At 52.1% G+C, this 26054-nt stretch overlaps 1 protein-coding gene across 3 annotated transcripts in view; it reads left to right on the top strand.

Moving 5' to 3' along the window:
* Positions 1-3: 3 nt before the first annotated feature.
* Positions 4-26054, top strand: part of SGSM2 (small G protein signaling modulator 2) — a 35179-nt gene continuing 9128 nt past the window's right edge. Inside the window, exons 1-12 of one of the 3 annotated variants that reach the window (XM_032457458.1) lie at positions 4-804; positions 4491-4566; positions 18197-18359; positions 18651-18812; positions 19082-19149; positions 19255-19400; positions 19701-19835; positions 20340-20464; positions 20869-20936; positions 21068-21228; positions 21393-21519; positions 23041-23175. In XM_032457458.1, coding sequence (XP_032313349.1) covers positions 748-804; positions 4491-4566; positions 18197-18359; positions 18651-18812; positions 19082-19149; positions 19255-19400; positions 19701-19835; positions 20340-20464; positions 20869-20936; positions 21068-21228; positions 21393-21519; positions 23041-23175 — 1423 coding nt within the window. In that variant the 5' untranslated portion in view covers positions 4-747. The remainder of the gene's footprint in view (positions 805-4490; positions 4567-18196; positions 18360-18650; positions 18813-19081; positions 19150-19254; positions 19401-19700; positions 19836-20339; positions 20465-20868; positions 20937-21067; positions 21229-21392; positions 21520-23040; positions 23176-26054) is intronic. The other 2 variants (XM_032457460.1, XM_032457459.1) reach the window with 2 other exon arrangements.

The following is a 26054-nucleotide window of genomic DNA, read 5'->3' as shown; positions in this document are numbered from 1 at the left end:
AGGGACGGCTGACCATGACTCCCGTGCCCTCAGGACAAGTCGAGCCTCTGCGGGCTGCGGCGGCTGCGTTCCCACCCCTCTTCCCACAAGCTTTGCAACTGAAGACGCCCTGCTGGCAGGGAGGTTTGGAGAAACGATGGTGTTCCGCAGCCTTTTCGCAGCCACGAGACTAACACCGGCTTCCCCGTGGTCAGACTCGAGGCGCGGGGTACCCCGGCCCTTCACGTCGGGAAAATAAGCGGGTAGGAAGCAGGGGGGCGTCCAGCTGGATGCGAGCAGCTCCGGCGCGAGCGACTCTCTCCTAAACAGCGGGGTCCTAAGTGCGCCCCGCCTCCCCCCCGGGCGCTGTGCTGGTTCAGCGGCTGGCGCTCACAATGAGGGTTCGCGCCCTCGGGGCGGCAGCTGGTGCGTTGCCATGGCAGCAGCCTTCGTGGCACGCGCCGGGGCCACCCGAGGCGCGCGCAGCCTCCCCCCTCCCGACCCTCCCAGTGGCTGAGCGCACCCCCCCGCCCCCAGCTGTGGGAAGGGGCCGGGCCAGCCTCCTGACGTCTGTGCGGGGCTCAGAAGATGGCTGCGGAGCCCAGAACCCGGCAGTGGCTGTGGCGGCGGCGGCGGCGGGTAGGGAGCGCGGCAGGCGGGTGCTCAGCCTGGCGCGTGGAGCGCTGAGCCTACAGGCGCGGAGGCGGCCAAGGCGCGTGGGGGGCTGAAGGGGTCTCTGGTCACCTCCTCCCCTCCAGCCGCCGCACGATGGGCAGCGCTGAGGACGCAGTCAAAGAGAAACTGCTGTGGAACGTGAAAAAGGAGGTAAAGTCGGGGCATAGATCCCCTGGGGTTCGCGTCCCTGCCTGCGCGGCCCAGGGTACAAAAAGATATGCGCTGGCCCGCCCCGGCCTGGGTCGGGCGGGGGCGGGGTCCTGGACTCGCTGCGGCTCCCGTCCCACTCCCGGATCAGGGGGCAGCTCCCCTCGGCCCCAGGGGCTAGGCCGGCTCTCTGGGGTTGGTTTGCGCCGCGATTCCGCAGCTCCCCGCCCTGTGACGGCAGCAGTGCTGGGAGACCGAGGTCGGGGGAGGGATGGCAGCGATTTCTGGAGAACCGAGGCTACCCATTCATTGCCCGCTCCGCCTGGGGAGGGGGCGGGGCCCTGCGCGGGCATCCTACAGCGCTAAACCTGTGACTTGGGGCGTAGCTCCGGTTTGCCCTACACCCCACTCGATTATCTTTCTGGGAACTGAGTCGCAGCTGCTGGAGGACTCACCGCACACCTCACTGCTTCTCACTCCACGCCCAGCTCTCTACTCAGAGGCCATGGGATTTTTGAGAATGGTTATAAGACTAAGATTTTTTTCCTCTTTTGAGGAGCACTCCCCACCGCCCATGTCAGAAAGAGAAAAAGTCCTCTGTACTAATGTCCTTTACTTTGACCCTGTCCTAAAGCCCATTTCAATTTCGTCGGAAGGAGGATGCCCATATGAATGACTCACCCCCATGTGAGAGCTGGAGAGCTCAAACCCACAGAGTGGATTAGAATGGATTAGGCCTCTGGAGCCCTGAACTCCTCCCACCTACCTGTCTGCCAGTTGTGTAAACTCAATGAGGGCAGGAAACCCATCTGTTTTTTGAGGGGGAGGTAATTAGGGTTTTTTATTTATTCATTCATTTAATGGAGGTATTGGGGATTGAACCCAGGACCTCGTGCATGCTAAACACTCTACCACTGAGCTATGCCCCCTCCTATTTTTTTTTTTTTTTTTTTGGAAACCCATCTGTTTTGTCCAGGATTCTATCCATGCCTGGCACACAGTAGGCACTCAATGACTATTTGGTAAATAAATCTACTGATCTTGGAACCTGCAGAGTGTGATGGGAATGCATAAACTTTGGAATAGTCTGGACCTAGCTCTGTGTGACCTTGAATAAGTTACTTAACCTCTCTGGGTCTCAGTTTATTCATCTCTAAAATAGGGATAATGATCTTTATCTCATATATAAAAGTTTACCATATTGGTTTCTGTACCTTTTCCTAGAGTTTCAGGACTGGAGAAGACTCTGGTTTCTTATAAAATCCTGGAAAGCTCTAGATGGTTCTCTTGCATTAATTATGACCTGGCTACTGTGCCCTAACATTTGTTTCCTTACTTCTTGTTGGCAAAGAAGTAGTTGATGCCATCACCTTTCCAGCTGTGTCTGAGAAGCTCCATTGTGCCTTTCTTGTGGAGTGGCCAAGAAAGTTTTTTTAGGCAAGGAGTATGCCAAATTAGCATTTGAGCCCCAAACTCTAGTCTCCCTAAGGAAAAGAGAAATCTCAAATCTCAGTGATTATCCTCAGAGAAGCAGTCTACTGACAGAGACTTATATGAACAGTATAAACAAGAACAAAAATGTGGCCATACCCACACTATGTGCTAGGATTGTTGGTGTGCTCCAAATTTGGGGTTAGTCAGGGATGACTGGAAAGATTGTGGTGAAGACAGTATTTAGAAGGATGTCTGTATTACTCCAAGAATGATTCCTAAACAAATGTCAGAAACGTCCAGAATCTGCCACAGCTATGTTTATTACTGATGAAAAATTGACCTGCTGTGAACTCTGAGTTCCCTTTCCCCTTCAGTGCTTGATTACAAGAGAAATACCCTTCCTTCTCCTACAGGTAGAGATAGTGGAGGTAATTGTAGACAAGCCTGGCCTTTCACAGAGGACCTGGGGTATAATTCTGGGGGCATCTGTAGTTCATCCTAATCCAAAAATCTGTCCCAGCGGTCTGCTTCAGATGCCTGCAGGTCTTTGAGCTGTGATGTTATGCTCTGTTTAATGCAGATACCCCTTGGGAAGTAATCGAGGAAGCTTTTAACAGTTTAGAGTGCAGGATCGATCTGATCCCCCCTCCTTTACCTAACTGCTAACCATGAGCACTTTCCAGCAGGGAGGAGACTCCAGGTCCTTCCTCCCTCCTCTCTAGGCTTTAGAAACTCTCTTACCTTCTAAACTCACAGTCTGAGGTGAGGGCCTTGGGAGCAAGGGCAGCATCAGGACACTGGACCTAGGACACTGTCCAAAGAATGGCAAAGACTAGCTCTGCCCAGAGCTTACTTTATCTGTGAGATTTTATACTGGGCTGAGATAATCCATTCCTCTAATCTTCAGTATTAGTATCTGTCTCCTGGCAGGTTCCCTCAGGGCATCAAAAGCGGTTGTCTTATGTGGTGGGAGCAACTGGAACTCCGTGTATTGCTGATGGGAGTGTAAATTGGTACAACTGCTTCGGAGTTGTACTAATAATGCAGAATGTGTTCATCAGAAATTCCTTGCCGGGGGAGGGCATAGCTCAAGTGGTAGAGCACATGCTTAGCATGCACAAGGTCCTGGGTTCAATCCCCAGTACCTCCTCTAAAAACAACTGAACCTAATTACCTCCCCAACAAAATAAAAAAAAAAAAAATTCCTTGCCTAAAAATATAAATCCAAAGAAATGAGCACCCATGTTTACCCAAAGACATGTCTAGAATGTTCATAGCAGCACTATCCATAATAGCTCCAAGTTGGAAACTATCCAAATGCCAGTCAATTGTGGGGTGTTCACACAATGGGGAACGAACAGTGTACTTCCATGCACAACATGAACAACCCTTACAGTCACACTAGGGAGCAAAAGAAACCCAGTCACAAAAACTACACACTGAGGAATTCCATCTATAAAAAGTACAAAAGACAAAAATGCTCTATGGTGTTAGAAATCAGGATAGTGGGTGCCTTTGAGGGGAGAGGTAACTAGAAGGAAACATGGCAGAGTCTGGGGGTGCTGGTCACATGTTCTGTTTCTTGATCTGGATGCCGGTTTCATAGATAAGTTCAATTTGTGAAAATTCTTCGAGCAATGTAATTAATTATATATACCCTTTTCTATATGTTTGTTGTGCTTCAATTTAAAAGTTTTTTAAAGTGCTTTCTAAAGACAATTGTGACTGCTTACCTTACAAGGTATTTGGAAGCTTTTAGGCCCAAGTAGGAACCCAAACATCAGGGTTTTACCTAGACAGAAAAAAGGCTGGGCTTGTGAACATGTGGGGAGTGTCCCTGAGGGCCTGGATGGACCTATCCCTACCCTTGAAGAAGGGAGAGAAGGAGGGTCAGGTTGTTTATCTGCAGCCTGTACTGGCAATTTGTCCCTAAAGGATGGTGTGTCTGCCCACAAGCCCTTCTGCAGCTAAGTAGATGAGCAAGCAGCCGCTGATCCCTGTTCTCTGCAGCAGGGCACTTCCTCCTGGGGTAGAATGTCTGCATTGAATTTGCCGGGTTGCCTTTCCAAGATACTTGGAGCTGTCTGTACTGAAGAAACTTTGCTTCTTCACCTCTCCCATCCCTATCCTCTACTCTGCGGGTGTCTGAACCCAGACCAGGAGGGCAGAGCCAAGCTGTTTACCTGCTCATGGGTCTTCAGTCCATCGATCAGTCTATCAATCACTTAATAACAATGCTGCCCATTTATCCACAGGTGAAGCAAATCATGGAGGAGGCTGTCACCAGGAAGTTCGTGCATGAAGATAGCAGCCACATCCTTGCTCTGTGTGGTGAGTGACTGGGGGGTAATGGGAGATGGGTTTGAAAACTGAGGCCAATGTGCAGGGGTCCAGGGAGAGGTGAGTCCTCGGGTTCAGTAGTTCTCAAATCTGGCTGCAAGTCAGAATCAACTCAGGAGCTTTTGAAATCTCCTTGGGCGTCATCCCAGACCTACTGAATCAGCGTCTCCAGGGCCCAGGAATCTATGTCTGGTGGCCTGTAGTGCTCAGGACAGTTGTGCTCAGGGTTTAACGTGCATCACAGTCACCCAAAGGGCTCCTTAAACTAGATTCCTATGTCCTGGAGTTTCTGATTCTAGTACGTCTGGGGTGGGCCTGAGAATTTGCATTTCTAACAAGTTCACAGATGCTGCGGATGCTGCTGGTCTAGAGACCACCTTTGAGGGCCAGTGTCCTAAGTAGCTGGGTTTGAGATGCACTGCTCTGCTTTATCCTTACCTTAACTTTGGGGAAAGTTTTGTGCTTTTGGATGCTTTCTACACCGTCTCTACTTCTAATTAATCCCCCTCTGTTGCTCTAGCATCTCAATCTCCAAGCACTTAACTGAATGCAAAATAGCATGAGTATAGGGTAGGAGGGGGAGCCAAAGCCTTCTTGCCTTAGAAAGTCCTTAATAAACTGTTGCTTCCTCCTCAACATGAACATTTTGCCTTTGTAGGAGCAAGCCTGTATACACACACCACTGAATTTTCTTGGATTTCTAGGAATTTGACCTTCCATTTGCCATCTTTGTATTTTCCTTGGCCTCTGAGATTGGTGTTTGGAGTTGTGGATGGGAGGCTGTGCATTTCTGAGGGAAAGGAATGAAAGGAGGAGAGAAGGAAAGGGACAGTTTTGACAGTAGTGTGGGGAGGCCAATAGAGCTGCCCTTCCCATCAGTCCAGCAGCCAACACTGAAGGTCCAGCAGGTGCCAGGCACTGTTCTCCGGGTAGGGAGACAGCAGTGACAAGACGGAGTGAGTCTTTGCCACAGGGGCTTACATTCTGTGGGCAGACAGACAGAAAACAAATGCACACAGAAATATACCCTGCAGTAACAGGTATGGTAATAGCTACCAGGAAAAATAAAGCAGAGACGTGGGAGGGAGACTGGGAGAGGCAGCCTGTGAGCAGCGCCTGAGTAACACACTGTTACCCTTACTTTGCTCCTCTGAAAACGGTGGTGATTCCCACCTCAAGGAATTTTTGTGGGGATTGAGATGATGCATGTGATCATTCCTAGCACTGTAAGAGCTCAGAAAAATGTCTGTCTTTCCTTCTCCTATGGATGTTAAGGCTGAAACTAGGTTTGCAGGATTCAGGGTCCTACTGTCTCTCTTTTGGGTAAGTGTCCCTGGTTCTTTGAGATGATATAACAACTCCCAGGTTTGCAGAAGCAATCTGATCTCGCCTTTTCTTGGGCAGAACCCATGCTGGGGAAAAGCACGTCAGTCTTGCAGTAAGTGACTTTGAAGAGTATTGGAACCCTGCTTTTTTCCACTTGTACTGTGTGTCTGTCATTGTCACCAGAGGGACTCTGCTGGTGGCCCCAGTTAGGCATGGCTTGGTGCTAGGCTTCGTCCAGAGCACACACAGCAAACAGAAAACAGAACAAAATAGCACCAACAGCTTGTGTATGGGCGCCGCATGTGGGCGGCCTTGGGGGAATGGGGGAAGAAAGGCAGGGAAAAAAGCTGTGGGTGGCCCACTGTCAGGCCCATTAGGGTGAGAAGAAACTGTCAGCTCGCCTCTGATCAATCCAGGAGCCCCCGGGAAGCAGTGGGGCTTTCACTTTTGCCTCTTGCCTGGAAGCCCAGGGCTTTTTCCAGCAGGCAGGGATATCACCTGCAAAAGGAATGATTCTTCTTTCATCCAGTTTCAGTCACTGACATAGAACAAGGGTCTATGAAATAGACCCAAGTTTCCAGGATTTTAAGGTCAGCACAGGAGCAACAGGAGCCCTGTTCTCCTGGATCTCAGGAGGTGCCTGGGTCAGAGTGCAAACTTAAATGCCCATAGGGTCGGACAAGAAAGATCCACTCAAGAGACTGACCAGATGTGGGGACAGCAGGCAGTGGTAGGGACTGGGGTGTTTGAAGAGGGCAGCCACGACGGCTCCTACAGGAATGTTGGCCTGGCTCGCCACGGCCTTTGTTTTATTTTAAGAGAAGTCAGAATTCTGAGTTTTTATATGAAATGTCCCAGTTAAAAATATTTTATTTATTATTGTATTGTTTAATTATTTTATTTTGGTGGAGGGGGAGGTAATTAAGTTTATTTTTGGAGAGGATACTAGGGATTGAACCCAGGACCTTCTCCATGCTAAGCATGCGCTCTACCGCTTGAGCTATACCCTCCCCAAATGTCCCAATTTTTAAATGCTGATAACTAGTTCCCATTTTAAAAAAATTGTGTGGGCTAAACAAAAGGCATCTGCAAGCCTCTGCCAGTTTGCTGCCTCTGCTTTGGGCTCAGTGCACAGTCACTGAAGGGAACGTTAGCAGGAAGGGCTGCCAAAAGTATAAAGCTAAGTAGAGCTGGGGCACCTGAGACCCATGGGAAAAGGAATCCTTATACTTTGTTAAAGATGTTGTTCATTAGTGAGGTGGATCCCAATTCAGGCTCAGAATAAGGGTCATTTAAAGCACTGATTATCAATGTTTTTCCTAATCATAATCAGGGATTCCTGGGGGAGGCAGAGAGAATAGATATGTATTGATGGAAAACTCCACTCTTCTGGTTTTTTTGAGATTCTGGTATGCTAGTCTCTTTCACCCCCTGGGAAGATGTTCAGAAGTGCGTGTTTAGTCTTATCCTCGGGCTTGAGGTCATCCTACCCACATCCAGAATTCAGCTTTGTTCTAGGATAAATGGGAGTGCAGAGACGAAGGGGGCGGAGTGAAGGCTGTGGAGCCTGTGTTAACTGGTGAGTGAGTGACCCCTCTCCCTAGAGCTTTGGGGAGCGCTGGGGTCCTGGGCCTCTCTGCTCTGTCCTGACCCCTCTGAGGAGGGATAGAGGGTGAATGAAGAGCGCAGGGCCTGAGCAAGATGAGCTTCCCTGAGCCTCCTTAGAATACTGATATTTGTATCCGAAACAGCACCTTCCAGGAGAGCCTTAGAAATGGAACTGAAGAATCCCTGGGTCAAGACCTGGCCCTGGGCAAACCCAGGAAGGTGGCCCTGGGCAAGCCCAGACCATGGTTACCCAGAGGGAGGAGCGATACTCCCGGGACTGTAAGAAATGTGTGTGCATTTGTTCTGTGTTTGCTATGGTCCTTCCTAAACCTGTCTGTCTAGAAGCTGGTCAGGCCTCTGCAGGTGGAAACTTTGTGAGGAAGCTTCGCAGGCAGACGTGGACGGCAGGGAGGGGTAACCTGTGTGCTCTCAGAGGATCAGAACCTGTGTGACTGCACCTCCTGCTGGAGAATAGCCCAAATCCCACTGTGGGAGAAGGTTCTTTGATATCTTTTCTTTATCTTAAAAAGCCCTGTGAAGTTTGCATTTTGCTCCATAATCTGGTTTTTGAAACTTTGAATGTAAAGACTACTGCTGAGTGAAATGAATGCTTCCTATTTCCCTGTGGCTTCTTGAACCCCCAGGTGTAAGCTGATATCTCCTGCCACGCCTTCCCCCAGGCAGCAAAGTGCTTTTAACTTTTGCTTGTGGGTACCTCAAGGTCAGGGTTAAACAGCAGATTGTCCTGAGTTTTGCCTTTGAACTTGCATTTGTAACAGTAATACACGTGCTCACAGAGAGCACCGTTACTCTCTTCCCGTCAAGGGTCTTGGGGTAATTTAGGCCTCAACCCAGGAGCACTGGGGCAGCCTCAGTTCTCTGGACCTCCCCCGACCCCCACCCCCTGGCTCATGGCTCAGGTCTGGGAGTGTCTGCCTCTGCAGTGTCTATTTTGCTGCATTCAGATTGGGTGCTGAAGTTATTTTAACCTCTGGTGGGTAGAAGGGGTTTACGAGGCCCACAGAGAAGTTCCTGGCCTGGCAGAGCAGATTCTGAGATTCATAAATGTCTCCTTTCCTGGCCACAGGCATTGGGGCCAGGCCGGGCCAGCCCTGCCCCTCAGTCCTCAGGTTCCCTCTCTTCCAGGCAAATTGGTCCACCTGAGGGTTGCTTCAGGCTAAGGATGAGCTGTAATGGGAGATGGGGGGTGGGGGGTGGAGTCTGTGGCACTGGGAACAACACCAGGGCTTTATTAACCCGCTCCCTGTTGCTAAGCAGCCTTCATTAGCCAGGAAGGTCGGCCACTGTCAGCTCCTCCTGGGAACGGCAGGGAGATGCTAATGAGCTAGGAGAGAAGCAGGTGCAAGGAGAGGATGCATCCCACCTGGGATGTTGCAGCTGGAGGTATTTCAGCACATTCTGAGATTCAGACTCCAGGCAGTTTTTAGTCTGTCTCTTTTAAGTGAAAGGGATTCCTTCTCTCTTCTTCCTGCCTGCCCTGAATGAACAGCTCATTCTCAGGATATCTTGGCTTCAGCCTTCCATCCGGAAATGACTGAGTAGGAAGGAAGTGTCTCTGGGGGACCGGCTCCCCTCGCCCTGTCTTAGGGCGCGGCAAAGGGCACGTGGTGATGCTCTGCAGCTGAGGCTTTAGAGTTCGACAGACCTGGGTTCGCATACTAACCACGTCACCAGGTATGTGACCATGGCCACTTATTCAGCAATTCTGAACCTAGCCCACAAGGTTGATGTGAGGATTAAGAGAGTGATGCAGGTAAAGCACACACACGGAGCCAGGTATGCAAAATTTACTTTGTTCTTGAAAGTGATCTTACAACCTTCCCCATAAAGCCTCCTAAAACCTTCTCCAGAATTCCATCTGGGAATCCATATTTCTGGGTGTTTGGCGCATCTGAACTGGATAATCAGAGAAATTTGAACTCTGAGAACCCAATCAGGGAATTTGAAAATACTAAGAAATTCTAATTTTGCAGGTGCAGTGAAGGTATTAGGTATGTGTTTTTTTAGAGTCATCTTTTAGAGACACATGCTGAAATATTTATGGACAAAAACACGTAGTGTCTAAAATTTGCTTCAGAATAATCTAAAGTAGGAAGGAAAAGTGGTTGGAGGTGATATAACTAAAATAAGTTTGGTCATGCCTTGACCATTGCTTAAGTTGGGTGATAGATACATGGGAGGTTGTTATATTGTCCTCTTTACTGTTGTATGTGTTTGGAATTTTCCATAATGAAGTTTTTTTTTTTTAAAGAAGGAAAGGGAGGTGGAGAGGATGGGCAGAGATAGAGATGGCAAGTATACACAACTTTTTTTGTAGGAAATATTTTTATTTCAAAAGTATGTATTTAAGGCACCCTTAAACAGGATTCTGGACGTGTAAGCCTGCAGAACAGAGAAATAAATATGCAAATCTGCCCCACCCTCTGGGGTTGAATTGGGTGATGGATACCGGAGGGAGGGTGTCCTTTAGTGTATAGGGTCTCTGAAGTCAGATGAATATAGAATACTTTATGGGAGTAGACCAGCTTCAAATGCTAGTCATTGAATTTTCATAACTTAATTTGTCTTATAGGCTAATGAAGTTGTGTTCATCCAACACGTAGAGACAGTCCCACCCCTGAGTCGGTCCAGCCTCTGTCCCCAAGTCAGTGTACAGACTTCCATTAGTGGTAGAAGCTTCCTAGCCTAGAACCCGAGCCCAGGGGAAGCAGAGGGAGCAGAGACGGGGAGCAGATGTTTCTGAAGGGTCCTCCCTGATCCTTGACCCCCAACTGGAGTCAGGACGGACCTGCTGCTCTTGAGGCTGCTCCCTCCCCTTCCCATCCTTGGTCTTTTAAACCCAAGACAGGGTCAGGGTGGGTGACCTGGGTAGTTCTAGAGAGTGAACACAGAGGAGAAGGATGCAGACCCAACCCTATCTTGCCTTCACTGGCCTTCACCAAACCAGCCATCATCTGAGCAGCTGCCAAACAGTGGGATAGTCAGTCATGTGGTGGCCGGTCATGGTTAAGTTCCAAAAAGAGGAGTAGAAACCCAGAACATCAGGCCCCCACCATGAGGGAACTTCTACAGGGAAGGCCTGAGCCCTCAGTGTTACTGTAACCGCTGCAGAGGGCTATGAAGGCTGGTTTTGTAAGAAAAACAAGAACATTTGCAGCTCCCCTGTCCCAACAGAAAAGCTTTATGTGATCCTTCTCCCCATTAGTCACTGCCCATCGGAAATCCTTGACCTTGACACAGCCACAGCTGCACCTTTCTGATGGGAAGTGGAGAGAGCTCCAGTGACCACAGCACATGTCCACCCTCCACTCTTTGTCCTGCCTCTCGGGCTGCCAAGGGGGCCCCCTATAGAGACAGCCCCAAGGAAGAGCACCAGGAGTCTTTCCGTCGAGATCAAGGCCTAGCCCTTCCTCAGAGAGGCACCCCCAGATGACCTGTCACAGCAGTTATCACAACATCTCTCTGCGTGGTGTATACACAACTTTTTTTTTAAATTGAAGTATAGTTGATTTACAATGTTGTGTTAGTTTCTGGTGTACAGCATAGTGACTGAGTCATATATATACACATATTCTTTTTCATTGTAGATTATTACAAAGTATTGAATATAGTTCTCTGTACTATAGAGTAGGACCTTGTTTTTTTATCTAATTTATATACAGTAGTGTGTATCTGCTAATTCCAAACTCCTAGCTTATCCCTCTCTCCCTCTGCTTTCCCCTTTGGTAGCCATAAATTTGTTTTCTATGTCTGTGAGTTTGTTTCTGTTATGTAAATACATTATCATTTTTTTAGATTCTAAATATAAATGGTATCATATATTTGTCTTTCTCTGTCTGACTTGCTTCACTTAGTATGATAATCTCTAAGTCCATCCATGTTGCTGCAAATGGCATTATTTCATTCTTTTTTATGGCTGAGTAGTATTCCATTGTGTACATATGTATATACCACAACTTCTTTATCCAGTCATCTGTTTTTGGACATTTAAGTTGCTTCCATGTCTTGTCCATTCTAAATAGTGCTGCTGTGAACATTGGTGTGTATGTATCTTTTCGAATTGGAGTTTTCTCCAGATATATGCCCAAAAGGGGATTGTTAGATCATATGGTAACTTTATTTTTTAGTTTTTTAAGGAATCTCCATACTGTTTTCCATAGTGGCTGTACCAAATTACATTACCATTTACAGTGTTCCCTTTTCTCCACATCCTCTCCAGCATTTGTCATTTGTGGACTTTTGAATGATGGCCATTCTGATTGGTAGGAGGTGATACCTCATTGTAGTGTTGATTTGCATTTTTCTGATAATTAGCAACATTGAGCATGTTTTCATGTGCCTATTGGGTGTACACAACTTTCTTGAGAAATTTTACATGAAGGGGAGCAGCTAAATGGTTTAATACCTAAACGGGGATGTAGGACCAAGGGAGGTAGTGGTGATGCTTTTTTTTTTTTTTTTTTTTAGTTGAAATTACAGAGTCTTTATATACAGATGGAAAGTAATGGGGAAAAATTAAAGATACAGGAAAGAGAAGGGGTGTTTGCTAGAGCGATGTCTTTGAGAGGTGAAAATGTCCAGGTGGAAGGCTTGGCCTTAGAGAGGAGTGCAGCCAGACCATCTGTAGGTACAGGAGGAAGGGCAGAGGCTGGGCAGGAACGCAGGGAGGAAAGGCACTAATGCTCACTGACCGCCTTCTGTGTTCTGGGCCCAACAAGGAGTCTTGTGCACCTCTGTACACGCTGTTGCTTTCAGCCACTCAACACCCATCGAGGTGGGACCTGTTCTTCTCCCTCCCTGCAGCTGAAGCTCAGAGAGACTTAGTGGTTTGCATGGAGTCAAATAGCTAGTAAGGAAAGGAACCAGGGTTTGAACCCACATTTGTCATGCTCCAAAGCCTGTGTTGCCCAAGGGTAGGTCCACCTGTGAGGCCTACTAAGGAGTGGAGCCTGGAAGTATGGAGAAGGGAAGAGGAGTTGGCCCTCATGGAGACATAGCTCAGGTTACCAAACAGTGGACTCATGGTGTCCCAAGATACCCTGGGAGACAGTGAGTCCCTTGTCGAGCTGGGCAAGGCTGGTACTGGCCTGGTTCCTTGGGAAGCCAGTGTGAGCACTGCTCTGCATCCCCAGCGGGGCAAAGAAGATGGGTGTGGGTGGGATGAATTTCATTTCCCTCCTCTGCTTGGTTCTGGAATATCAGGGCAGTGCTTTCTCCTCCCAGTGAAAGTCTGGATGAGAGAGTTGCTGTCTTGTCTTAGGGCTTTGAACAAGGTTGAATGCCCTGCAAAGCTGAGGCAAACAGCCAATATCACCAATGCAGGTTGAAGGAAAATGTAGAAATGCTCATTCTATATGGAGACAGCTGTTATAAATCTCTAGGTGGAAATAGCCGGCCAGGGAAGTGGGGAGGAGACAGGTGGATGATGCCTGGCCTCACCTCTTTGCTCCTCCCACTTCATCTGCTACAGGTGAAACACACTTCCTCCAGCTTAGAAAGAGGCCACTCATCCTTCCCATTCCTTTATCTCCAGGGAGGCTGCTCCTCTCCTGGAAATCTTCGTCCCACCATCCAAGGCTTTAAAAAATTCTGCTCTGAGTAGTGTCTCCTAAAACTCCAGGACCAAAACCAGTCACCTGTGGCTAACTGCTCCACCCAGTGCTTTCCTTGCTTGGAATCTGAACTCCCCCGCTGCACAGTTGGCAGCTGGCAGAGGTGGGGAGCAGGGGACGCTTGGCATACTTGCTCCTTGCATCATCAGCCCCTCCTGGCTCGAAGCCTCAGGCCCAGCCTTCATGTCAGGCTGTGCTAACTCTGGATGCTGTGTCCCTCTGCCTCAACCAACGTACCTGCTTCTCTGAAGTCCATTCAGTGGGTCCCTCTATTACCAGGCCAGACTGGTCCAGGTCTTTTGGCTGCTGAGCATAATTTAAACATGGTTATGCCTGTGAGAGCCGGGGCCGATTGAGGACCCTTCTCAACCACTGCTGTGTTTCCTGGGTGGCCATGGCTTTAGTCCATTCTTGTGGGCTCCTGAGTTGCCTAAGTTTGTCCCAGCCCTCTGAATTGTTTCTCTGCCCAACTCATGTCACCCGTGGCCACCCTAAGCAGAGCCCAGATGCTCCTGTGGATGTGGGGAGCCAAACTGATCTGCAGACCCTATTTGGTGAGGGAGCTGGTGAAAGAGTGGGTGCCCATGGACAGACTCAGCCTGTCTGGTTTCTGTGAGTTTCAGTTCACCTCCAGTTTGGAGAGAATCTCTGACATTCTCTCATGATGGAATTTAATATCTGGGTTGGATGGTCACCTACTTAATTATTATAATTATTGTTTTGAATTGGTAATATATTTACATGGTTCAAAAATCAAAACACAAAAGGTACCCAGTGAAAAGTCTCACTCCTTTCCCTGCCCCTGTTCACCCACTTCCCCTCTGCTTACCAATTCCCACACCAGTAACCACTGCCACTTTTACTTGCTATGCATCCTTCCAGAGCTTTTAACCCTAATTTTAAAAAATTGTATTCTTTGTTTACCCCACCCTTTTTGTAATCAAAAGGCATCATGCAGTTACACTGCTCTGAATCTTGCTTTTGGAGAGCTTTCTGTTATTAGTGCCTAGAAATCATCTTCATTCTTTTTCCAGAGTGGTGTAATGTTGTTATGTTGTGTGAATGTACCGTATTTACCTAACCTGTCCCCTACCGACGGATAGATTCATCACCCAGCCTTTTGCTGTTGTAACTGAGGAAGCTTGCAGTTATGTCTGTAGGCAAGGCCCTCAGAAGAGGGGCTACTAGGTCAGAGGTTACTTGCAGTGTTGATAGATAGTGCCCTGTTGCCACCACAGGGGTCTTACCAGTCGGCCCACCCTCCAGTGAAGTCTGGGAACATTCAGTAACTTCCATCTCTATCTACCGAAGTCTCTTCTATTCTAAATTAGACTCCTTAGAGTGGTTAAATCAGTGTGTAAGGAGTTTGTGGGAGGCCCTGTAAGATTTCACTAGCACTTGTGGTCTCCAGCCCATTTAGCATTTGTCAAGCCCCATATCTCAGTAGACTTTGGGGGCAGTCAGAGGCTGGTGAGGGAGAGCCTCAGGGCTAGTCTGGGCCTGTAGTTCCCAGCTTTTCCTTGGGAAGATGGTGCCAGACCTTGTCGGGGAGGTGAGATGTCCACAGCAAGGTGCTAGAGTTAAAATTAGTCCCACTCCTGCCCACTCAGAGTTACAGTTCCCCGAGCCATGCTGTCACTGGGCTAGGATGACGGAATAGAGAGGGTACCCAGGGTTCATCTGCCTCTGTAGCTCCAAAGGCCACCAGAAGACCAGGGTGAGGATTGAGAGGATCATGCTTGTTGAGTCATGTCTGTTTCTCTGTTTCAATTCGTTCACCCAGACCTTTCCACCCCAACCAGTGAAAAGAACAGGGTTGATTTTTGTTAATTAGTATGTGTTTTTCTTATATGAAATGAGCTGAATGACATCAAGGCTGTCTCCCTACTCTTCTGGGGAGTCCAGAGTGAGTGCATGTGGTGCTAGGACCCACTGGGAGGGGCTCCCAAAGCCTTCACATCATGGCTGGGGACCAGGGCCCAGGCAGCTCAGTCAGGAGGGGGATGGATTGGGCTGACTTGTGCTTTGGCCAAGATGGGCATCTCCTGCCAGGGCCCTCCACCCTGGGGGTGGGGTCCTGATGGTGGTCCGGCCTTCCTTCAGGAGAGGAGACCAGGTGCAGGCCACTGTGTGGACTTCTCCCTGGGGAAGGGTGCTTGAAGGTCTGTGAGGGGCCCTCCTGGGGGGCATGGACATTATTGCTGAGGGCTCTGCCACTGCACTTCTGAGTGTGGGTTTGGTGTATGTGGGGAGAGGCTGGGGGCATCATTATGGTTGCATCTCTGAGTGTCAGTCAGTGGTAGTGTCTGTGCTCCTGCTCAACCCAAAAGTCTTAGAGTGGGGTTTTAAAACTTTCTGGAATCAGATAACCCTTTTAGAAACGAAAAGCCCAGGATCCTTTATCCAGAAAAAAAGCACTCAGCTGAGCATGTGGGGGCACACCAGTGGTTCTGTGTGCAATTTTAGGGAGTCTCTGGGAGGCCCAGAAGCCCATCCACAAACCCTCTTAGCATAGTGGTTCTCAATTATTATTAGTGTTATTATTGTATTATTATTTTGCCTACATGCTGCACACAGTAACATTTTTCATTGCATTGGGGGACAGCCCTGTGGGAATGGGGAAGGACTAGTGTAGTTTAGATAATCACTGGCCCAGGAGCCCGTGAAACCAGGTGTAGAATATCTAGGCTAGAGGGTCATTTACTTTGCCTGGAAGGTGGGGCTTTTAGAGGGATTTCTCTCTCCCCAGACGTTGCCTGGCACCTTGCCTGGGTTTCACAGCAGGAACTTAGGGGCCGTGGGGTGAGTGAGGGCACTGGTGTGGTGTCTGGGCTTCTCTTGATAGTCGCTACTTGCAGAAATTGCTGAGGAGTGCCTCTGCCCACCCAGGGAACCCTGACGCCTGTGCCCAGAGGCTGCCCAGCAGGGTGGGTGAGGCCAAGTGGGATGGGAGTGCCTGGCTGCTGCCCGCCAGTCCCAGGCTCCCCATCCTGGCTGTGCGTGCGATTGCCTGGGGAAGGTAGTAAGGCTAATGACTCATTATCCCGGCCATTAGTCACATCAGCGAGGCACATGATTCCCTGCAGGACTGGTGCCACCTGCTGCCACTCTGGCCCTGTTCAGTGCTGCTTCTGTCCTGCTCTGAACAGACGGTGCCACCCCAGGAAATGGTCACCACCTTCCTCTAGGTGTGGACTTGTAGCTGCACCAGCCCCAGGACCTAGAGACTTGACAAAAGAGTCACTCTCCTGTACACCCCAGGGTCACACAGGGCCTCCAGGGACCAAGGAGATAGCCAGGAAGAGGAGTATGTGGACAGTTAAGCAAAGATTCCCCCACATGCCCCATACACACATGATACCTGTAGATATACCTGTCTGTGCACATGTGGGCTCAGATGCATGAACACGCCATGAAAGAAAGTCTGCACCTTATGAAGTAAATTCCTCCGAGGCCTGAGCTCCCAGGAGCGGAAAGGGTCCTGCCTTGTTCCCCCTCCCCTGGGATGCTCGCACTGGGTTGGCCAGCTTCCACATGGCCCCAGGGACTCTCTCCAACTTCATGACTTACTCTCTTGCAAGAGAGGGTCAAACAAAACTCTTCTATAGGACAGCAGTGACTATCAAAAATGAAGGCAGAAAAGAGATGAGAGCCTCTGTTTTCAGTGATTACCTCCTCAGCCCAAGTTTCGTGTCCTAATACTAGTCATAGTAAGCTTGATGGGGCCTCAACTCCTCTGTTCCTAAGAGAATGACACCTCCACCCACATCTGGGGCAGCCGGTGATCCCATCTCCAGTGTGTCCTCTCTCCTTGCCAGAGAGAGGGCTTGCAAAAACCCAGCCCTTATGGGTCAGCATGGAACAGAATCTCAACAAACAGAGGTGAGGACTCAGGAACTGACAGGGATCAGGGGTGCCCTGTGTGAGAGGCTTACGTAGTTCATCTCATGTAACATTTCACACCAACCCCAAGAAGTATTCTCCGTTTCACAGGTGATAAAACTGAGGCTCAGAGCATTAAGTCCCTTACCTGTGTTTCCCAGAAGTAGCGAGTGGCACCAAGCTTCAGACCCTGTCCTGACTCCCCACCTCCAGCACAATCCCTGTAAAAAGAGTACCTGTGAAGTGAGGGGAGACCTTCTCCCATCTGTGGGCCCCCATCCCCGACACACATGGAGAGGGTGAAGGGGGCTGGGTCAGTGTTTGGGGCTGAAGGTCCTAGTCCCAGCTCTTCCACTGTTTGACTGCAAATCCCATCTGTTTCCCTTCCTGGGCCTTTCCCTCCTCATCTGTAAAGCAATCAGCCTAGCCCCGATAACAGCCAAGCCCCTCCTTCCCCCACACATAGATGCTAATATTTTTCGAGTCTATACCTGCCTAGGGCAGCACCCCACCCTCCCCCACCAAAGCCCTTCTTTCCTTCCTGTGGGGTCTGTCTGTGGTAAGCAGGATCCAGCCAGGGAGAGTAAGCCTAGCCCCTAAACATGAATGAATGAAAGGAAGCCCTCCCTGCATAGGAAATAGAAATCTCTCACTCTGGGCTACAGGGCTCATCAATAATTCAGGGGCCATATCAGGTCTGATCTCTGCAGTGGGTTCATCAATATTTCAGCTCCTCTAGGGCCTTGTTCCTTAGCAACCACATCAGCCATGCTCTCCGGGAGGGCTGCCAGGCTGTGTGTTCCCTGCTTCCACTGTCCTATAGGTGCTGGCTATGCTTCCTCTTGTGGGCAGAGCCACCCATGCCAATGGGCACTGGCTGCTTTGGTCTTCAGAGCCCCAGGGTGATACTGCATACAGGAGGTGTGTACACACTGGGAAAGGGAGAAGGTCTACCTGGGCGGGGGCAGGGGGACAGGGGGATAGGGAAGGGCGTTTTGGAATGAGGTCAGGGTATATCTCCCTGGTCTGCCTAAGCCTGAACCCCACGCTTTGGCCCTAGCATGAGTCAGGGCCTGCCTTAGCCTCTCTGCTCTTCACAGGTATGGGGAAGAGGAGTGTCCCCACTCTCTCCCTCTTGCCCAGGCTCAGGGGCTGTTCCCTTTGTGGCCCAGGTGCGGTGGAGGCTTGCCTCCTGCATCAGCTGAGGCGCCGTGCGGCCGGCTTCCTGCGCAGTGACAAGATGGCAGCCCTGTTCACCAAGGTGGGGAAGACGTGCCCAGTGGCTGGGGAGATTTGCCACAAGGTGCAGGAGCTGCAGCAGCAAGTGGAGGGCAGGTGAGCTATGGGCCAGCTCCTCCCACTCCACCCTTCTGCTCTTTGCATTTGGTGTTTCCCAGGTTGACTTCCTGGGCTTGTTTCTTGCATGGCCTCTTGGGTGAGGGACCAATCTAAGCGTGGGAGGTGACCCTTTCATGTGCAAGGCCCCATCCCCTGCCTCCAGCCCCAACCCCAGTCAGTCCTCTGGGTTTTCATCCTGTGGCACCAAATTCCATCCCAGTGCCACCAGTCTGAAGCTTCCCCCCAACCCAGACCCTCACACTCCTGAAGCACACCCTCCCTTTGCAGGAAACCCTTGGCGGGCAACCAGGAGGCCCTGCGGAGACAGGGCTCTGCCAGCGGGAAGGCCCCGGCCCTCAGCCTGCAGGCCCTGAAACACATATGGGTACGCACAGCGCTCATCGAGAAAGTGCTGGACAGGGTCATGCAGTACCTGGTGGAGAACTGCAGGTGACTGTCCCTCCCTGGGCCCACCCCACTGCGTGTTTGACTGCCCACCGCCATCTGTAGGAATGCGCCGCCCCTCCGTAACACCTCGAAAGTGTAGACCACATAGACCACACCAGGCACCCTGCAGAGCCCTGTCCTTGTGGACTTATTTCTTCTTGGTGACTGACATGAGTTTGGTCTTTGTGGGGACATATATACTTGGTGAGCTTGATGGCCCTGGAATGAGTCCAGGAGCCCGGCAGTCACCCTGTCTCTCCTTCCCCTGGCAGCAAGTACTACGAGAAGGAGGCATTACTGGCAGATCCTGTGTTTGGCCCCATCTTGGCATCTCTTCTAGGTAAGCCTGGGAACAGAGAGGTGGGGTCTCCGGGACAGGTGTCGTGGGGGCTCCAGGACAGGTTTCAAGGGGGCACCACCCAAGCTGGCTGTCCTATCTCCACAGTGGGACCCTGTGCCTTGGAGTACACCAAGCTCAAGACTGCCGATCATTACTGGACTGACCCCTCTGCTGACGAGCTGGTCCAGAGGCACCGTATCCGAGGTCCCCCGAATCGCCAGGACTCCCCAGCGAAGCGCCCAGCCCTGGGAGTAGGTATCCCTCTTCCTACCCCTGTGCTCAGCCAGGATACGTTCCGGTCCTATGTGCTCCTGGCAGATAGAGGCTGGGCCTTGGAGGTGCCCAGGGTAGTGGCCACCCCAGGATAGCCTTTCCCCCACACTGTCACTTACATAAATGCCAGGAGCACAGAGCTGGTCCATGGCTGAGAGCAAACCGGGGCCAGGAAGGACCCCTGGGGTCAGCTAGAGGATCTGCATGGAGGCCTAGGGTCCTTGTCCCCCACGGCTGACTTCCCAGGGCTGGGGGCTGAGCCATGACTTTGTGCACAGATCCGGAAGCGGCACTCGAGTGGCAGCACGTCAGAGGACAGGCTAGCTGCCTGCGCCCGTGAGTACGTGGAGTCCCTGCACCAGAACTCGAGGACGCGGCTCCTCTATGGCAAGAACAATGTGCTGGTGCAGCCGGTAGGAGAGCCTAGTGCCCACCCCTCCTCGCCTTCTTCTGCCAGAACCTCCAGCCACACTCATCCCTTTCCTCACGACCTTGACCAGAGAGAAGGGGGAAGGGGCCCCACCCCTCACTTTACTGTTTCACACACCTTATGCCCAGCCTTGCGCTCAGCAGGAGCCAGGGAATGGCTTTTGCTCTGGCCAACTGAGAATAGGGCCGTCCGGGGACAGGGATGGCAGCCAGCAGGCAGGGTCAACGCCCAGCTTGAGTATGGCTGGCCCGAACACACCTGGCATCCAGGAAGCTGACAGGACAGAGCCAGTGGCCTCAGACCAATCAGGGAGAGGGGGTGCCCACATCTGCGTGTGGTGTGTGTTGCCCCTGCTCTGCCGGCACCCAGTTCAGGACCCTGTGATTGGCCTAGCCTGGCCCCCACCTGGAGCTCCTTTTGCACAGGCCACCCCCAGGAGCCTCTTGGGCCTTCATCTTCTGTCTTCTACTGTGTCTCCTCCCTACAGAAGGAGGACATGGAGGCTGTCCCTGGCTACCTCTCCCTGCACCAGTCTGCAGAGAGCCTAACTCTGAAGTGGACCCCCAATCAGCTCATGAACGGGACTCTGGGGGACTCTGAGCTGGAAAAGAGGTGGGAGCTTTGGGACTTGCTCCCAGGAGCCAGGGAAGGGAGTAGGGGCTTGCTCCTGGGCAGGGGATGGAGAGGCCCAGCCTGCTCCAGGAGGCAGGCTTTACCCCTTATCCGATGCCAAGAATTGCAGGGAGAGGCTGCCTGGAGAGGTTCCCAAGCTCACTAAGACCAAGTCAGGCCTGGGCACAGAGAAGTTTGCCTGAGCCAAGCTCTAAGCAGCCGAGACTGCCAGGCTCTGTGCCAGGAGAGCAGTGCAGGCCCAGAGGGACACAGCTGGCCGAGGCCACTTTTTGGCTAAGGTCATCCTGTCTTCAGGGTAGTCTCATGGGTGTTGGGGCCGGGAGATGAGGAAGTCAGGATAGCAGGTCTTGGGACTGAGTGACACCGAACTGGTTCCTTTCCAGCGTTTACTGGGACTACGCCCTAGTTGTGCCCTTCAGTCAGATTGTCTGCATCCACTGCCACCAGCAAAGTGAGCCTCCCTTGTCCTGGGCACAGGGGTGAGGGGCTGCACCATGCATGGACTTCCTGTCCTCCCGCCATCCCCATGCCCCTGCCCCACTGTCCTCCTACCCAGCCTCACTGGCCCACATTCACCCCCAGAGAGCGGCGGCACGCTCGTGCTGGTAAGCCAGGATGGCATCCAGAGGCCACCGCTGCACTTCCCTCAGGGGGGCCACCTGCTGTCCTTTCTGTCCTGCCTGGAGAATGGGCTTCTGCCTCAAGGACAGCTGGAGCCCCCGCTCTGGACCCAGCAGGGGAAGGTACCTCAGGGTGTGGGCGGCTCTGGGTGAAGGGATGTGTGAGGTGGGTTCTCCACCTGCCTCCCATCCTTTCCCCACACGAAATTCTTAGGAACAGCCTGAGGGGGGGGACCCTGATTGGACCCCGCCCTGGGCAAGCTGACCACCCGCCCCTCCTTCCACAGGGGAAGGTGTTCCCCAGGCTACGGAAACGCAGCAGCATGCGGTCTGTGGACGTGGAGGAGATGGGCACAGGGTGGGCCACTGACTACGTGTTCCGGATCATTTACCCCGGCCACAGACATGAGCACAGTGAGTGTCCCAAACCTCGTTGGTGGAGGAGGAGAGAGAGGTTCAGGGAGCCAGGGGAGTGCAGTGTCTCCCGGGGAAGCAGGGTAGGGGGCTGGGCAGGAGCAGGCAGGGGCCACTGCCCAGGCCAGGTTAACACCAGAGGTTCGTTACTCAGCCTCTCACTGAACCTTTCTCCCTACAAAACATCCCTTTGAGAAGCGGCCTCTTGTCTACCTAGCTGTCTTCCTGTCACCTTGTGACCCCAGACTCATGGCTCAGCCGATCCAGGCATCACTGTACAATATTTTCTTGGTAATCCTTTCATACCCTGCCCCAGGGTAAAAAATGTGATGAGACTAGAAGTAGAAGGTAGAGAGCTCTCTATTTCTCCTCAGCCTGCTGCCTGACCTCCACAGGGTGGCCTGGGTACGGGATCAGATGGTGCAGATTGTTCACTGTCAGAGCCAGAACCCTAGTGGAAGTGGGGTGAGGGGCATCTGGAGAGGATGAGAATTGGAGCTATAGGGGGACTTTGCGGACAGAGGGTTGAAAGGTGGCCCTGGTGGGTCCTGCCCTGTCTGGACGTAACACCTCTGGGCCCCAGGGGCCGTGTGCAATAGATGTCTACCAACATCTGAGCCCCCTTCCTGGTCAGAGAGCTGGTGCTCCCCATAGGTCTCTCCAGGCCAGACTTGCTGATCTCAGGGATAAGACCCGGTTATTGCCAGCCCAGAGCATTTATTGCCAGCCAACCACCTGCTCCTGAAATTTGCTAACTTGTGCCAATAAGTTGTCAACAAGTTGTCTCTGTATTAGTGGAAAGATTGCCCATACTGCAAACACAGCTCAAGCCACAGCTCAAGTTCCCAGCAGGCTTGGAGGACAGGAGACGTGGGGCCCTGTCCCCTCCCAGATGTGCCTGACAAGCAGATGCAGCTTTGGCCAGAACATGTTTGCCAACCTGGCACTTAATCTCGGGCTGTTGCTGGGCTCAGATTATGCAGTTTCCACTTCCCCTCTTCAAACCTTGGCGTTTCCCAATTCCAGTCACTTCACTTCAAGAAGCTGAAACCCAGCGGGGTGACTCATGCTCCTGGAGAGCAGCTCTCCTGGAAGGCTGGATTTACAGTCTGAAGAGAGGGATTTGGGGTAACCCTCAGATGTGGTTCAGCCTGACCATGACACGAGCCAGAGAATGGTTGGGATCCATCTGCCAACAGTCATCCCCAGCCTCTGCCAGGGCCGGGGAGTCCCAGTCTTTCACTACCCTGGTCCCCCATCAATTCTCTCTCTTCTGTTCTTCCTAGAGAGGGCATCCTCCAAGGAGTGGAGCCCTGCAGCTGCCACCGTGCCCTCACTTTCTTCCCTACCTTCCCCAGTAACTCATCAAAAAACTCTCAGGTCCCTCTCCCCCTCATCCATGCCCTGCGGGCTCAAGGTGACCCAGACTCCATTCTGCTCCCCAAAGGAGGAAGTCCAGACCCTCCTGCCCCGTGACTAGGGTCCTCATGCCTCTGCGTCTCTGCTATTCTCTTTGAGCAGTCACTATTAACTACCACCACCTAGCGGCCAGCCGCGCGGCCTCGGTGGACGATGATGAGGAAGAGGAGGATAAACTACACGCGATGCTCTCAATGATCTGCTCGCGGAACCTCACAGCTCCCAATCCGATGAAAGGTTTTTATCCCTCCCCCTCTCCCTGACCCACCCCACCCTCCCGCCCCACCCCCCTGGTCCCACCTGCCACCCACCACAGGGACTCAAATGGCAGTGTTGGCATTATGGAACTTGCACCCAGGAGGCAGATCAGGGAGAGTGGAAGGAAGCACTAGCAAGAGGGAACGGTACAAAATGCATTGAATCTGTAAGGAGAGGGCTTTGTACCTGAGAAGGAAGAGATATACTGGTGGGGATGTCTGATATTCTGGTTCCGTCTTGGGAACCCTGAATAGTTGAGCCCTGTTCCCACTCCGAGGGGTCATGCTGGCAAACCCAAACAATGTCTCTTTCTTTCTCTCCTGCTGGCTGGGATGACTGGTCCTGTGCCTCTGACTCCTGTCTTAACAGAAACAGGACAGAAGTACCAGGCCCCTCTTGGACATGGGTGGGGACTGGACAGCTCAGCAAACAGGAGTCACCTGTGGGTTTGGAGTGGGGTTGAGGCCACAGTGGAAAGAGACCTAGGGCTTAGTGTACCCAGCAGGCACTGCCTGGCACTTTAGCATGAAACCTAGGAATACCTCTGCCAGGGATATAAGACAGATGTGTTCCCGCCCTCACGGACCTGAGTCCACGGTTACAAAGGCCCCCACATTGGAAATGACACAGCACAGTGCCCACAGCTCCTCTGTCCACCACCCACCTTAGCACAGCGCTAGACTGGTGGAGAGGGACCCCCACTCTTTTTGGAGAGTGCCCAGCCAGGGGACCAATGAAGGGTAGGCCGAGGTGCTCAGGGAAGCTTGGTTCTGAAGGGCTGCAGCCACCTCTCTCAGAGTTTAGGGGAAGCTCCCCATCCCTGCCATCCCTATGCCACAGATTAATTTCTTCTCTCCTTTCCCTGCCCCTGCAGAAGATATCTAGGTATATGTGACACTCTCCTTATGCTTCACAAAATTCTGCCCAAGAGCCTAGCTCCTTAGCTCAGCCACCAAACCTGTGACAAGCAACCAGATCCATGGCCTAGGACATACCTAGCACACCCTCAGCACAACCAGGTGCTCCCTTACCCACCACATTCCCTCCCTCATGTCTGCCCTTCCTCCCAGGCCTTCCAGTGGGACCTGCAGGCCAGCCGGTAGGAAGTCGGGGGAGCCTCACTTCTCACGTTCATTGTCTGCGCTCAGCCTGCCACCTGGTTCCTTGTAAATTTGGGGTTGATCTGATATTTATTTCCAGGTTAGCTGACTTTCAGCAGTTTGGGGAGGCTAAGTCAGGAGAGTCAGGGAGCCCCTTCTCACCCCACAAGTTATAGTCAGGCTGGAGGATGGGGGGTCCCAGCAGAGCCCGTTTGGCAGACTTGGCATTAGGCAGCAATCTTTGACTTCTCTTAGAGCTGAGGCCTCCAGGGTTCAGAAGCCTTGGATCTTGTCTGGGCATCTTCTTGGGGAACTCAGGGGGTGAGACCAACCCAATGTGCAGCACCTGCGACCTCAACACTTGGGAAAGGGGAGGAGATGTGAGAGCAGCATCAGCAGTGGTTGGGGAGATGGTGTGGGAGCCCCCACCTCTGCTCCAGTCCATAATGACAACACTGTTGAGTTGGTTCTGCTAGCCGTTGCTTTTCAGGCCTGCAACATGCTTGACTTGTGCATGTGAATCGAGTGGCGGGTGTCCAGACTCTCCTTTCCCTCCCCCTCCCCCTCCTTTCCCGCTGCCTCCTCACAGAGCAGAGATGCTGTTCACTCTAATTCTGCTCCAGGCCAGGCACCTTTCACTCGGAGTCTTAGGGGCTGTGGGGTTCAACCACCTTGATTGTCTTGCTTCAAACTTTCCTCATGCTCAGAGGAGAGAGTTAGAGTCAAAGCTGGCCCAGCAGACCCCCCATCGTCCAGCCTGCTGCCCCTCGCCCAGTCACTCCAGAGCTCCAGCTGTCTGCACTGGGTTAATTCAGAGATGCAGTGTTCAATGCTGGCTGGTTCAGCTCCTTCCTGGAGAATTAAGGTGAAGAGCATTGACCCAGGAGACTTGCCTTGGTTGGGCCCTGCTTTCCGGGCATGAGCTCGTTTCCCTGTGTGCCCACCCTCTGCACCTGGCGCCCCACTGCCTGCCCGCTTGCTGCCTGCTGCCTACCTGGCTGGGCCTACTCCCCCCACCCCCCCATCTCCCCCCAGCTCCTCCCACAACTGGCCTCTCTCCTGCCTGCTGCAGGGGTCTGAGCTGGGCTCCTGCCCCACCCCACCTGCATTTGTCCCCTCCCTCTTCTTCCCAGAGTCTCAGGCATGGCTTGCAACCCCTCACTCCCAGAGCCGCAGCCCCTCCACACCAAGTATGTTCCCTTAATTTGCCTCCTGGTGGAGCTGAAGGCCAGATACCCATAAAACCCCAGCCGTGGGTCTGGGAAGAGAGCCCTAGGGCCAAGATAGGGCAGCCCCTGAGGGGACTGGAGGGGGCTCAGCTCAGCCCTCCCCACAAAGGCACACCCAGAGCTGAAGTCTGGCTCCCACAAAAACCAGGACTAGGTCTACTCCAGACTCATAGCAGGCCAGGGCCCAGGCCAGTTCACAGAAAAAGACTGCCGCTTGAAAGAGTTCTCCTTACACACACGGCTCTCTCTCCTTGTCCTCAGTCTTCTCTGCTCTCTCCCTCCTGACGTCACCTCCTAGTCCTTTCACTTCCTGCCCTCACTTTGCTTCATCCTTGTGACTCACTGAACCTGCCAGAGTCCCCCACGAGCAGTTCCCTGCCCTGTGTGGGCTCTCGAAGCTCTCAAGGGACTTGAGTTCTAATTCAGACTAGCCGGGCCAGCTGAGGAGGCTCCATCTGCTGTGGTGTAAATGTATCCAAGGGGCTGTCTTCTGAGGCTGCACCTGGCACATTTTTCTGGACAGTGGGAC

Source organism: Camelus ferus, chromosome 16, assembly GCF_009834535.1.
Source record: "Camelus ferus isolate YT-003-E chromosome 16, BCGSAC_Cfer_1.0, whole genome shotgun sequence".
Classification (NCBI taxonomy): domain Eukaryota; kingdom Metazoa; phylum Chordata; class Mammalia; order Artiodactyla; family Camelidae; genus Camelus; species Camelus ferus.
This window is presented reverse-complemented; position numbering and strand designations above follow the sequence as displayed.